The sequence below is a fragment of the Melanaphis sacchari genome, unplaced genomic scaffold (assembly GCF_002803265.2).
Source record: "Melanaphis sacchari strain LSU unplaced genomic scaffold, SCAv2.0 Contig4_pilon_pilon, whole genome shotgun sequence".
NCBI lineage: Eukaryota > Metazoa > Arthropoda > Insecta > Hemiptera > Aphididae > Melanaphis > Melanaphis sacchari.
The window spans coordinates 11,087,319-11,101,945 of NW_020271335.1; the positions used below are offsets into that span (position 1 = coordinate 11,087,319).

The 14,627-nt window shown below is 27.8% G+C and overlaps 1 protein-coding gene across 3 annotated transcripts; it reads right to left on the minus strand.

Moving 5' to 3' along the window:
* Positions 1-12,146, minus strand: LOC112599105 (alpha-N-acetylgalactosaminidase-like). 3 transcript variants are annotated; one of them, XM_025345853.1, is made up of 11 exons: positions 11,953-12,027; positions 9,778-9,959; positions 8,550-8,725; positions 4,433-4,607; positions 3,807-3,981; positions 3,541-3,635; positions 1,759-1,920; positions 1,373-1,570; positions 963-1,127; positions 279-363; positions 1-150 (listed from the first exon to the last, which is right to left on the minus strand). In XM_025345853.1, the coding sequence occupies exons 3-11, from the start codon at positions 8,711-8,713 to the stop codon at positions 59-61; spliced, it is 1,311 nt and encodes a 436-aa protein (XP_025201638.1). In that variant the 5' UTR covers positions 8,714-8,725; positions 9,778-9,959; positions 11,953-12,027; the 3' UTR covers positions 1-58. The 3 variants fall into 3 exon arrangements, with proteins under 3 accessions (XP_025201638.1, XP_025201639.1, XP_025201637.1); XM_025345854.1 differs by having other exon boundaries at positions 9,842-9,959; positions 11,953-12,026; XM_025345852.1 differs by lacking the exon at positions 9,778-9,959 and having other exon boundaries at positions 11,953-12,146.
* Between the last annotated feature and the right edge of the window lie 2,481 nt (positions 12,147-14,627).

The window sequence follows — 14,627 nt, forward strand, 5'->3', positions numbered from 1 at the left end:
TAAAGTTATGAATTATAACAAGTAAACTATAATGGTTTTTTGCTTTTTTTCAATAGATTTATGTAAATGTAATGGTTTTGTTGAGTGCGCTATTGTAAATATCGTCCTCCAATTTGATCTTAATAATGTCGAATCGTAAGAACACAACACCTATTTTAAATAACACACATAATAATAAATATGAATATACTACATACTATTATTGCATCAATACAAGAACGTATAAGTAAAATAATTATTTTAGACTAATATATATGATTTATAGATTATTATTTTACCTGTCGGAATAATCCGTACGTTGACCACAGTCTTTGGCAAGGCGTAGTGTTTGATACTATTTGAGGTAGGCTTATCAAACAAATTCTGTAACGAGTTAATAATAAAATAATCAAATGAGAATAAAAGTTTACAAAAACTATAAACTATAGGCCATAAGGGTAAACATAATTTATACACTCAATACTGAGCGGATAAGTAGTTATTAATGTTATTATAATATATTAAATATTCAAGTATATAATAATTATGTAATGTACCTACTATTTAGGCATATACTTATTTACAAGGTTATTCTTATATAAGTACCTATATTTATTTTCATTTTTCTCAGTGTTTAGAAATTTTAAAAGATTTAAAGAACCACCTATGTAGACCTTCATTTTCAATTAAAACGCGTATGTTATAATTGTAATATACGTTGTACTCATACACACACTGTATATATTAGAACTGTTCAATTATTTCAATTAATCGATTAGCTTCATTAAGCTATTTCAACAATTGATTTCTAAATAAACTTTTATCGATAAAAATCTTTGAATAATCGAAATTTTCGATTAATTCATACTTTTTACAATCAAATTACGTATTATGATAATTGAACAGCCTCACTATATACTATAGTACTATGTACTATACTAGTTCTTATAAGGCACGGAATGCTAATTCATTAATTCTATTACCTTAATTGTGTAACCGATGTGATGATTAAGTCCTAAGTCTTTCAAAGTTATTTTGTACGGGAAAGGAGCGCCATCCTCGCGACGACTCGCAAACGCCACCGCGTAAGAATAATTTCCGTGATGAACTGGTTCGATTGGTCGAGTCCAAATTTCAATACTCCTATCCTGAAATACGGTATTTAACAACAAGCGGAAAACGTTAGATGAGGAATAACTGTGCATTTTATCTTAGAACTTAAAATAATAATACTTAAAGATCAATTAGCCAGTGCTCGTCGTTGATCTAGAACTTTACGTGGCCGGTAAACGGACATTACAGAACCAGCGAAAAAACGTAATACGCGGATAAGTGGGTATATATTTACGTATTACGTATAGCATATTTATATTTATACCGTAAAAGTACTTACCCTAAACACTCGCATGCCTTGTATTCCTAAGGCGTCTTGATTGATTTTGATGACTTCAGCGTTTTGCAAAATTTCTTTGAACTCTGGGCGTACAGCGGACAATTTATTGGACATGAGCAGTGGAGCGGCCAATATGGCCCAAATGGCCATTTGCGATTTGCTCTGGTCGATTGTCAAACCAAAATTTCCGATCAGGAGCTAAAAGGAAGCATGTATGATATATCACACTGGGAACTGATAATAAAATATTTAAAATATACGAGTACATTTTATACTATTTAGAGACATATGTACATATTTATATATTATATAAACAGAGTTTTTTCATTACTGTATAATTATATTAACGATGTGTAGTATTATAATGTATAATAATATGTACTTGCCATGTCTGGATCGTTCCAGTGGCCAGGTCCTGCATACTGCGCCCAGAACTCTTGTTTCAGTGCGAAGTAATCAATGATGGATGTTACACTACTCCACGAGTCGTCAATGTCTCCGTAGTTACGCCACAGGTTGCAGTGTTTAGCCATCAACGCGTAATTGATCTACATTTAATGAGATTTACAATTGAAGAATGGCTATAAATTTATCACATGATGATATAAAAAAATACAAAACAACATAAAATAATTGTTTGCAGTCGAAGTTGTCGTTTCATGCATTAAATATTCAATAAATTTAACCTACTAAATAATTTTTTATCAACAATTATAAAATATCAAAAATTGTTCAAGAATTTAAATATTTATTTTCAAATGAATATCTAATATCATAAAATTTTGAATTTTAAAAGATATAAAAAATTGATTTGGCTTTCCCGTATAAAATGTTGTTATGTATAAATATAAATAATGAATAAATAAATATATATTAAAGAACTTATAAAAAGCATTTATTAAATTTTCAAACAGAAATGATTATAAATTTTAAACTACAAAATAATTTGCTAATTTTCATGATTTTTATGAATTTTAATAAAATTTTAACTTAAAATACTTAAAAAAAATCTTGTGACTAAATGTTTGATATTTTTTAGTTGAGAAAATTATCAATTTATGGGGATTACATTTTTAAGCATTTCTATCCTGCTAATTATCAATATTTCTAGAAAAAAGTCATTAAAATTAAAAACTTATCATGTCTATAATAGCTCAAAAATATTCGATATATTTAAAATATTTTATTATAATATAATGAAAATAGTAATATAAAAATTTGGTGAAAATTTCAAGTATCTATATGATTATTTGTTTTTGAGTTACATTAAAACAACAAAATTAATTTTGTCGAAAATTGGATTTGCGTGAAAATCATCGCTTTCATTTTTATCTGTTTTTCCCGATTGTAAAATTTATTTTTAGGAAATTACTACTTTTGACTCTCCAAAGTACTAACTAGATCCAATTTTATATCAGAAACCAATCCCATTTTATAAAATTTTAATAACAATTTTTACTACTCCAAAAAGTGTTTATAAACATAAAGAAAAAACTTATCATTGTAAAATCAATACATTCATTGCTCTGCTCAAAATCTCAACTATAATAACAATTTACAAGTAATAAGTAGTCGAAAAAAATAAAAATAAAAACTGGATTTGGATAAGTTTTATTTCGGGAAAAATCACAATAATCGATTAAATGTCATAATATGTAAGTATTATTTTGTAAGCAATACATATTACAGGATTTTAAATAAATGTTCAATGCCGTCCAAGTACGGTTTCATCATAAATCAACAAAATGTAGCTACCATATCTATGTTTGATTTTCAAACCATAATGAAGTACTACCGGACACGGGATACTATATTAGATTTTTGAATTAATTTTCATTGCATCAGATTTCCCGAAATAAACCACGCATAACATAAAATGACGGGAAAATAATTTAATAACAACCCTTCAAATTCGATTGTTGTCCTCTTAGTGATCATTGCCTGTTATATATGTTTAGAACAATTTACCGATACACCACATTAAGTATTTTTCCTAACACATTAATAAAATAACATGCCCTTAAAAATACAATACTTATTAAAATATCTTATTATATAATATTGTATTAATAATTAATAATTGTATTGCATATAGATATATAGTCTTATCCATACATCTCAACATTTAATAATCACAACTTATAATAATTTTCAATAATCATATTTACCCGCATTCTCTTGTCTTCTTGATATGCCGGCCAGCTACATGAGTACACCATTGGCCTTCCTGTGTTATTTAGATGTTTTCCGAATTCGACGTAACCTGTGAACATATATTATACTATAGTTATTCATTCGTCATTCAAATACCGAAATTTTAAAATTGTTATTTATAAAATAAATTAAAAGAGTGGTAGTTGTATAATAAGTTTAACAAATACAAATAAGTTAAACAAAAATTGATGTTTAAATGACTGCCTGTAAGTAATCTTACCCCTATCCATATCCCTGACGTTCGAATAACATCCGTCTAATTTTACGTAATCAACTTCCCATTCGGCAAACTGTTTGGCGTCCATTTCTTCGCTGCCCAGCACGCCCGGATAACCGGCACAAGTTTTCTCTCCCCAGTTTTGATACAAACCAAATTTCAAACCTTTTGAGTGCACCTATATCAGTGTGAATAAACAATAGCATTTTAACTATTAAGTATAGTAACATCACTATACTTTATAATTTATATTTTACTTTAATATTTTATGTATCTAACTTAAACGTTTGATTTTGTACAAATTAATGTTCATAGAATATAGATCAAATAATATATTTATAAAATATTATACTGTATTAACTATCTCCTGACTCCTAACATACACATACCAGTTACCAGTTACCTATCGAAATAAATTTAAAACTTCTTTATAGATTTTCTTTGAGTTAGTATAATGTTTACTTAATGTGTTCCCCACACACGAATTTGTTGTTTTAGTATCAAAGGCAAACATTAGACATTACCTACTCAGAAATTTACGTTCACATTTCAAACATACGTTTATAATTTACATTATATTAGATAGCATATTTATAAAAACATCAAAGAATTTCTTAATTGCAACTTACGTAGTCAGACAGTGCTTTAATACCGCTCGGGAACCTCGTCTTGTCGGCTTCCAACTTTCCGTCGGCTGATCTGTTCTTGGCCAACCAACAGTCGTCTACGATAACGTATTTGTACCCCAAGTCTGCGTAGCCTTCGCTGACCAGTAAATCAGCCACATTCATAAACAGCTTTTCACTAAATATACGTATACACAATATTATAGTTCTTGAACTTAGAACACGAAATTATTATTTCGTTATTATTATTATTATTATTATTATTATTATTATTGTAACGCGAATCTAATCTCAATAGACTTAATAAATTTCTAATACAAAATAAACAATACATTATTTTATTCAAATGGTATGTGAAAATATTTCTCATGTTATTATATAAACCGATATCTAATTGATATTTTATTCATTTTCATATTTATACAATAACGCCAAACTGCAGTTTTAAATAACAGATTTTAATTACCTATCGATATTTTAATTAAAATATTATTAGGTGGTATTAAAAAAGTTATGATTTATCTAGGTTGTATAATAAGTTCACTTATATAGGCTATAAAGCTATAATACGAATATACGTTTTATATAGACATAATAAATATAATTATTAATTGCTAATTATTTATGATTCATTATTTGTAACATATACATATCCAGTGTCGATAAGCGGAAAAACAGCACATTGAACTTAAGAGGACGTCTCATGTGGAGGAACTATTGATCCCGCCGAAACTACCTGTTTAGGAAAAAGGTTTGTATCGATTCCGCCGGCTACTGTTTATAATATCTACACATCGATTTTGTTGGACACTGTTTATGCCCCCCTTGTATATGTATTTTTAAATATATACCAAACTTTTTTAGTTTACGTCACCATAAAAATAAAAAAATGAATTGCACCTTCTATGAATAAATAAATAAAAATTTTATAGTATTTAATTATCCAAATATTTTTATTGTTGTGATAAAATAAATCAACAATAAATATTATTTAATTTTTATGAAAAAAAAAAAAAACAATAATTATTAATATTAATATTTATGTGAATATATATTAAAAAATATTAAAATGTATAGTCTAAATTGTATAAAATGATAATAATATAATTGTATAAATATATAATTAAAATTAAAATGTGTATCCTAATTAATACGTGTATGTGAATATATTAATTACAGTCGATTCCGCTTTATTGGGACACATTGGTTGCGTTTTATTTTGTCCCAATAAAGCGGTTGTCCCAATAATCCGAAATGAAAAAAAAAACATATGAATTTATTGAAAAACTGATTTTTTATGTTTTTATTATTACAAATACATATTAGTTATTACAATAACACAATTATAGAAATTTTTTAATTATACAAAAAGAAAAACATAGTTTTATGTATAACCTAAATATTTATAAAAGTACACACATATATATATTTTTTATTATTTTATCTTATTTAAAAAAATTATGAATATTACTTTGTTTTTTACATTTTAATGTTTGTTGACGAATGTAGTCCGAACAAGTATCCAAAGCACTTATCGGGCTTTCTTCATTTCCTTGTTGAAGAAAAAATAATCTCAATGTTTCCAAAGATTTCTTTGCCTTCTGTAGTCGGTTTGGTGGATCTGGTTCCTCATCCGTGTCTTCATCTGAATTATGTTGATCTTGTATGGATTGAATAATATTACATCATCGGCGTATTCATTTTGGTCATAACATTGTACATTTGAATCCAGTTGTTCAAATTCTACGTTATTTAGCACTCTTACGTTATAATTTTCTTCGGAATTAGGTTCCAACTGTTGATCATTGTTATAACTTTCCTCCAAAAAATCACACTTTCGAAAACAATTTTTTATTGTCTGACTACTTACATCACGCCAGCTGTCTGAAATAAATTGAATTGCTTGTAGGATATTAATTTTTTTACTGATATCTATTGCTGTTGATTTTGATTCAAGTAAATTGTCTTCAATCTTTTCTAAAATGTAATTGACCAGTATTGCTCTATACTTAACCTTTAAATTTTGGATAACACCCATATCTAAAGGCTGAATTAGTGACGTTGTATTAGGTGGTAAGAACTCAAGCTTGATGTTTTTCAAAGATATATTAAGATGGGCAGTACAGTTGTCTAAGACGAGACTTATAGCCTTTTTTGTTTTGTTCAACTCACTATCCCAACGTTGCAACCAATCGGTAAAAATGGCCGAAGTCATCCATGCGTTTTTATTTGCATGATACTCAACCAGTAATTTTTGTAAAGAAATTTTTTGAAAACAACGAGGTTTTTTACTTTTTCCTATCACTAAAAGCTTTTTTTTGTCAGTCCCACTTGCGTTCACACAACACAGTATAGTTAATCTGTCCATAGCTTTTTTTGATCCAGCTATCGATTCGTGTTTAAAACACAGAGAATCATCTGGAGTTGCACGATAGTACAATCCTGTTTCATCTGCGTTATAAATATCATCGAGAGAAAATTTTGCAAGAATCTGTGGTAATTTTGTAAATTTCCATTCATCGGCATACTCTGAATTTGCACTAGCTTTTTCACCATGTGATATTTTAAATTTTATGTCGTGTCGTACTTTCCACCTAGATAACCAACCGTCGGTGGCTTTGAATTCGTCATTACCAAGTTTCCTTGCAAGGTCTTCGGATTTAGCTTTTAATATAGGACCCGACACTTGAACGACCCGACTAGTAGCCAGTGTAAACCATTGTGTAAGTGCCTCGTCTACATCTGCATCTTTACCCTCTCGTTTCCTTTTCCGCGTTGTCACTTGGCTAAGAGCTTGTTCTCGCAAAAACTGTTCTTGTAGTTGAATTCGCGCGATTGTTGATTTTGATACTCCTAAAATTTCCGAAAGACGACGAGTACTACAGCCTGGTGGCTGTAATTTAATTTTGTCTAGAATATCTAATTTTTGCGCAAGCGATAAATCTTTACGTATACGCGACAAATACACTAAATAACATTTAACACACATCACATTTGATCATACGATAAGATAAAATGTATATAATTTAATCTAAAATCGATTACGCGAGTCGTTCGCGATTGTCGGACTATTGATCTATTAATATTTAATATTATACTCGATAAAAATGTCCCAATTATCCGGATTCGCGATCCAGATAAGCGGCGTACTTTTACATTACAAGTATACATTTATTTTTGTAATTTTAGAATTGTCCCGATTAAGCGGTTGTCCTTATTAACCGGTGTCTCTATTAAACGGAATCGACTGTATATTATAATTAATATAATATAAATACATTATATTAATATAATTATATTACATATATTAATGATAATAATAATTGTATAAATCAAAATCAAAATGTATAATCTAATTAATATTATTTAATAATATTAATTAATATGTCTTACACATGTACGACATAGCAAATTTTCGTTCACCGATAAACAGTAACCGGCAGAATTAATATTTGGCGGAATCAATGCCTAAATATTATAGACAGTAGTCGGCGGAATTAATAGCCGGCGAAATCAATATAAAATCGGCGGAATCGATATACGCCCCTCATGTGTTGTCTCTGCCTTATACACGTACGGCATAGTATATTTTTGTTCACCAGTTTCAATAGTGTGCTTTTAGTTTTGATATTAGAGTCAATTGACCTATTATCAAACTTTTAGTTAAGAATATTATCTGTGTTCTCTCGATGGTTTTTTACGATATTTTAATTGTTAAACAATTTATGAGTATGAAAAATATAAATATTTGAAAATGCTCATAACTAATTTAAAAATTAAAATATCGTAAAAACCAACGAGAGAACACAGATAATGTACTTGACTAAAAGTTTAATAATAGATCAATTCACTCTAATATCAAAATTAAAAACACACTATTGAAACTGGTGAACGAAAATTTACTATTTCATACGTGTGTAAAACGGAGACAACGAATGCGAGTGTGGCGTCTTCTTAAGATGAACGTATAAGTAGGTAATGCGTTTTAGTTTTTGTTTTTAGAAAATTCACTGCGCTGTGAGGGTTACGATCAGTTATAAGTATTGCAATTCATTATTCGAGCAAAAAAAAAATAAAATTGTGTTTATCTGCGGCGTCTTTATACAATTTATTTACATACCTGACACATTCGTCGGGATACGTTTCACAGTCTGTGATACACCTGTATCTCTGCCACGCGAGCCATCCCATCGGCGGTGTTAAAGCCAACCCGTTGTCGAGGCCAGTGACCCCGTGCAGCAAGACGGCAAACGCCGCAAACGTCACCGCAACCGAATTCAACATTGTGTCCGGATGCTGTATAATAAATACATTACTTATGTTATACATAATATTCTGTAAAATTATTTTCCTGTTTTCATGAAGTCTGTTTTCCAGTAAATTATAATTTCAGAATAACATTTTTAAAAACTTTATAATTCCAACATTATAAAGCACTCTATTCCATTCTATATATAAAATAGGTAGTTACTTACATTGTACAATATATTATTAATTTTATGCTATGCGAATTCAATAGATATTTTGCATGTATAATTATTTATATTATATAATTAATTTGAAATTGATTTTATTCCATACGGACAACGGGACATATGACGGTACTCAATGGAACTTAATTTAGACAAAATATAATATTATATTATTTAATTACTGATATATTCTGCACTCATAAGTACCAATACCAACACGATCGGATAATTAATTTGCATGATGGAGAACTCTGGAATTATAGCAAAATTCATTATAAGACCCATATACACATTTAAGTTTTTTTTGTCTAGTTTCATAAAATCATAATTACTTATTGAACCAATATTTTATAAATAGATCTTATAATATTATTATCTTTCAATCGCGATAATTCATTAATTATAAATAATGTACGAAAATATTTTACTTTATCATTTTAAAATAGATTTTTAACGGCTATATATTTTTTCCTAATAAAAATCCATCTATATAAGACATATGGTTAGGTATACTTACTAATCAGTAATTACTTTAATATTTTATTTTATATATAGAATTAATTATTTATCCAAGCATCAAACGAACGAGACCCCATTATAGGGCAACCGTTTATGATACACGATAATGTAATACAATACAATAAAATAATAATGTTATAAAATATACACGAGTGTAAATGAGCTAGGATTTCACAATATAACTTGAACGAGTATAAGTTTGGTGATTTGAACATTTACATTTTGTAATTATGTACTTGAATTAAAATAATTCAATTTTATTTTTAGGAAGGTATATTATGATATAGGTAGGTTTAATTAGGTACCTAATATTGTACTTAAAAATATAGTGTTAAAAAATATAATATAGGTACTCACGAAAAATTATAATATTTTAATATTTATAGGTAGCCGGTAGGTTGGTTGGTAAACAGTTACTTACTCGAAGTGAGCAGTGATACAAGAGTTGATAGGTACAGACTGGTGCGTTGGCTTTTATAATAATAAAACTTCAACTGGTTTTGATGATAAATTTGAATATTTTATACCATATCCCGTGGCTTAAAAAAAAAAAAAAAACCCCGTTGCATGAAATCTCATTACAACAACAATATCATTGACAATTTAACAATATTCACTAAATGAAAATATAAAACTAATTAGCATTTCTATTCAAAATTACGTTGTTATCCTATTATTATACATAATATTAAACCTTAACTAATTTCGTTTATACTTTCAATAATATACTACTTATTATTTGTGTACAAACTACCTATACCATAATATATTATTATAACTTGAAGTGTAAGTAGGTACCTATACCGGCTATACCTTTATATTTTCTTAAAACATTATTTTAGTATTGTGTTAGGTTTATTAAACGGTATGTGGTATATACCTATGTATGCTATTAATTATTATTTTCTAATTAGAATATAATTAAAATAATACACAATATAGAGAGTTTTACAGTATTATCGAATAATGCTCAACGTGCTTCAAAAATATCTATTGAAAAAATAATATTTGTGATTTTAGTTGAAACATTTATTACTTGACAAAATAAAAATAATCATCATACCAGTTGTTTTTTATCTATTTGTAAATTAAGTAAAAGTCAAAGACAAAAAATTGTGAGTATGAATAAGTATAAAGGTACCAACCTGCTTAATAAATATGTAAAACATAGGTAAGTATACCCAAATAAACTTTGTTCTAATATATAATGTATTATACAAAAACATTCGAGTTACAAACAGTATCTATACCTATGTATAAATAATACAGCATTATTATGGTTGGTAGTGTAAGTATACCTATGTTAAAATAAATGTTTTCAAACAGGTTTTTATTTTATTTTTAATTAAATGTTTTTTTTTTTTTTAATTCGAAGATAGCAAAAACTACAAGTATCTATTAGTTTTACAATATATCTTGTTTTTTATATTTTATGTTGCATTGTTTATACATATTATAAACTATATGATATGGTGTATATTATATTATATGAGAAAGAATAACAGTAATTAAAAATGCTTAAAAAGATTTATTTACAATAGGAACGTACACTATTAGTCCGTGTACTCGATCACTGAAAGACTTTGTCTACACTACTAAGCACCAACTGACCTTTGTTTAACGTGTGTATATAGGTATATTATGTATACACTAATTCAGAGGAAGTAGACCGGGTCATAGAACAAGGCCAATGAGTACTAGTGTTTGGTGTAGGTATGTATATTTGTACGTGTAAGTTTAAAATTAAGAACAAATAAAATTAAAAAAAAAATAAATAAGGTTAAGTAACTCAAAAAGCTAATGCAATAATAGCTATAGTAAATAAATTACGGTCCTGTTGGCCCAATAAGTAAAATATAGAAGTGTAAAAATTATATAAACAATTACTTATTTGATACAAACAGTTTGTTTAAAAACATAATAAATAAAGCCCTTTAAGACTCTACAATTATAAATAAAAATAGCCCTTTTAGCTTGACAAACGATGATATTATAAAAACAATTTACGGCTCTTTTGGCACAATATTGTATATAAATAACAACTTACAATTTGTGGAGTGCAAATTGGCCAGCTAGGCACACATAAATTACAGTATTACAATAAATAAATGGCGATTTGTGCTCACTATATTATATTTATTAATAATAATACCTAATATGATAAACTATTTGGTGAACGTAGGTAATATTGAAAACTAATTCACATGCGTTACACAGAAAAATATAATTCACATATTAATTATCACAGTATTTTATAGCATATATTATACGTTTAACGGTACATATACATACCTACAAATACGTACCTATACAATTTATTACATCAATACTATACTAACGACATTAAGTCTGAATTGATTTCAAAAACCTTTAACACTGCCATACAGAAACTCCAACATAACATTTTTATTTTTAAAAAAGACACATTTATTTTATGTGTATTACCGAACTGTATTTTGACCTGACACCCATTGTTATAGACATTTCTCATTAAAAATCGTTTAAATTTATTTAACGCAAGACTTGTTATACCCAGGCGCGTTTGTCATTCACTGGACTGCAAAACGATGGACGTCGTATATGGTGCTGAAATCGTTGTGATTGATCTGTCCGGACCATGGATCGTACAACACGCGTTGTCCGTCACGGCGACGTTCGTTCGAAAAAGTGAATAGAATACTTTGCCGTTTTACCATCAGTCATTGACGGCCAATGCACAAGTTGTGACGAGCCGCATGAACATAAATAAATACATGACAATAATGAGGAAAAGGTCGTTAACTGGTGAGACGGCGATCCCAGTGGCGTGTCTAGAAATCCAGCGGATAGGCTTAGTAGGCCCGGGCCAGAGTCTTAACGATTTTACCGGTTATTTGTTTATATTGATTTCGCCAACTGTTTTATAAACAATAACCAATGTATCATATTATACAAATTTTTTTTTTTAATTTTTAATCAACAATACAGGTACCTACTCTCAGTTTACCATTATAGTAAATGTATTTTTTTTTTTTTTTTATTTAAATAAAAATATTTTAAAAAACAATTCGAACATCGTCGTTCATTACGGATAATACAACCCAATTATACCCAGTGCATAATATATTATGGCAGAAAAAACAATAAAATACAAATTACAATGTAAAATTTGCCAAAATAATATAACATAAATACATACTTTGTGATTGTTTTTACATTCAACATTTTTCAAAACGGTGGTCTGATGCCTGCAGTTTTTTACAAGAAAATCCATAGATATTTTTTATTTAACGAATCGTCAAAAATATTTGTTACATACACTTTTTTAATTTTATAATTTTAATTTTTGCTGATTTTATTATTTTTTAGTCCTTATATTATTGCATAAGAATCAGTTTGTATTTTTAAATTCAATACATATGAAAGCAAAAATAAACTTGCATGTGCTTTGAAGAATTACGTGTTGTGATGGTACAGGATTTTATTGGATTTCTTTATTCACGGATTTTGATAAACTTTCCAATTCATTTATATATTTTTGTCTCAATTGATTTTAAATTAATTTTTTGTTTTACAAATTCGGGTTCATTTTGTGACAATGTAAACTTTCATCTTACATGATAAATGACAATCATACATTTTTTCGGTACGTTTTTTATTGATACATTGCCATTTATAAGAATCTAAGTATTTAACATACGTTTTATTTTAAAATTTATAATTTTAGTGTAATTTTATAATATTTTGATAAATCGATTTTTACACGATATTACACAATACATGCACAAAACTACAACTATTGAATACTGAACATATTGAACAATACTTAAAATTTTGATCGGTAAGACTTGTACTTACTTTTATTTCTTATAGACTATAGACTTATAGTACTAATATACTTACATATAAATATATCTTATTGATTGAGATAGCTATCTATGTACATATTATTTTACATCATATACTATGTTAGATAGTAGATACTGTTGAACAAAACAGTTCAAATATACATTTTAAAATAAATATTTTTAAATTAAAAACAAAAAATTGTATACCGAAATCTGAATATGAAATGTGAATAAATCGGCGTACTGACGTCTACATAGATATCCGTACCTATGTATCAATTATATTTTGTATATTGTAATTATAATCATTAAATTAATTGGCGATCTTCAAACGCTTCTAGGAAAACATGCATCCGCTAACCATCGTCAACAACAATAATGTTTTATGATGAAAATTAAAAATAAATTTATAGTAAATATTTTTAAAATAATAATACGGTCGTCATCGCTAGCATCCGCATTTAGCGGTCACCGCTGCTGAACATGGACATAGGACAATTTAACAACGTTGCTATTTATTATGTCACGGTTGACAAATGAGTCCGTACTCTGCGAGTGAGTGTATGTTTTTATTTTATATGTGTTTTGTGTGTTTTTTAAATCTATTTCTAATTCAACAAGAATATTAGATAAGAATGGCAAAATAATTGATTAACTACAAAAAAAAAAAAAAATTGTTAAGCTAAACGATAATTCGATTTCTATTGATGCAAAAGTATTCGATATGAGTTTAATTATTGTAATTACTGATGAAGTGATGAACGACCAATTCAACCATTTTTTAATTCTTCTCGTCGTAAAATTGATGATAAACGACGTTTTTAAAGTTCTTGCTACAAAACATACCTTTTTTTGGATTAAGTATTCTGTTTGATCGGATGCAATTTTGTTATTTCTTTTGTCGTCAATATGCTACAGATAAGTACAAGTCGTGAAAAACATCAAAATAGTCACTTTTCAAAATGTCTAAAACTCATTGCAATCAAAAAACACGTCTTTGAATAAAACACAGACAATGTTGTAACATTAAAGTTTGACTATAATAATTATAATAATTTAACTTTTGTCTTATAATAATATTAATATGAGTATGAACTAAATTAATCTTAAGCTACTAACCATAATTATTTGGTCCATGCTAATAAATGCACTTCTGTATTTCCAAGACGAAGATAACAATAAACAAATGCTGTTGGGCCAGGTCCCAAGGCATTGTAGAGGTACACATATAATTATTATTTATTATTAATTACAAATCTAATACATAAAAAATGAATGATCGTTTTTTCGTCTTCTATAGACTCAAAAACTAATGGCCCGTTTTCAATAGAAATCTATAGGTTTCTCAAGAAACAATGAGCGATTGAAATTTTGTTTTTC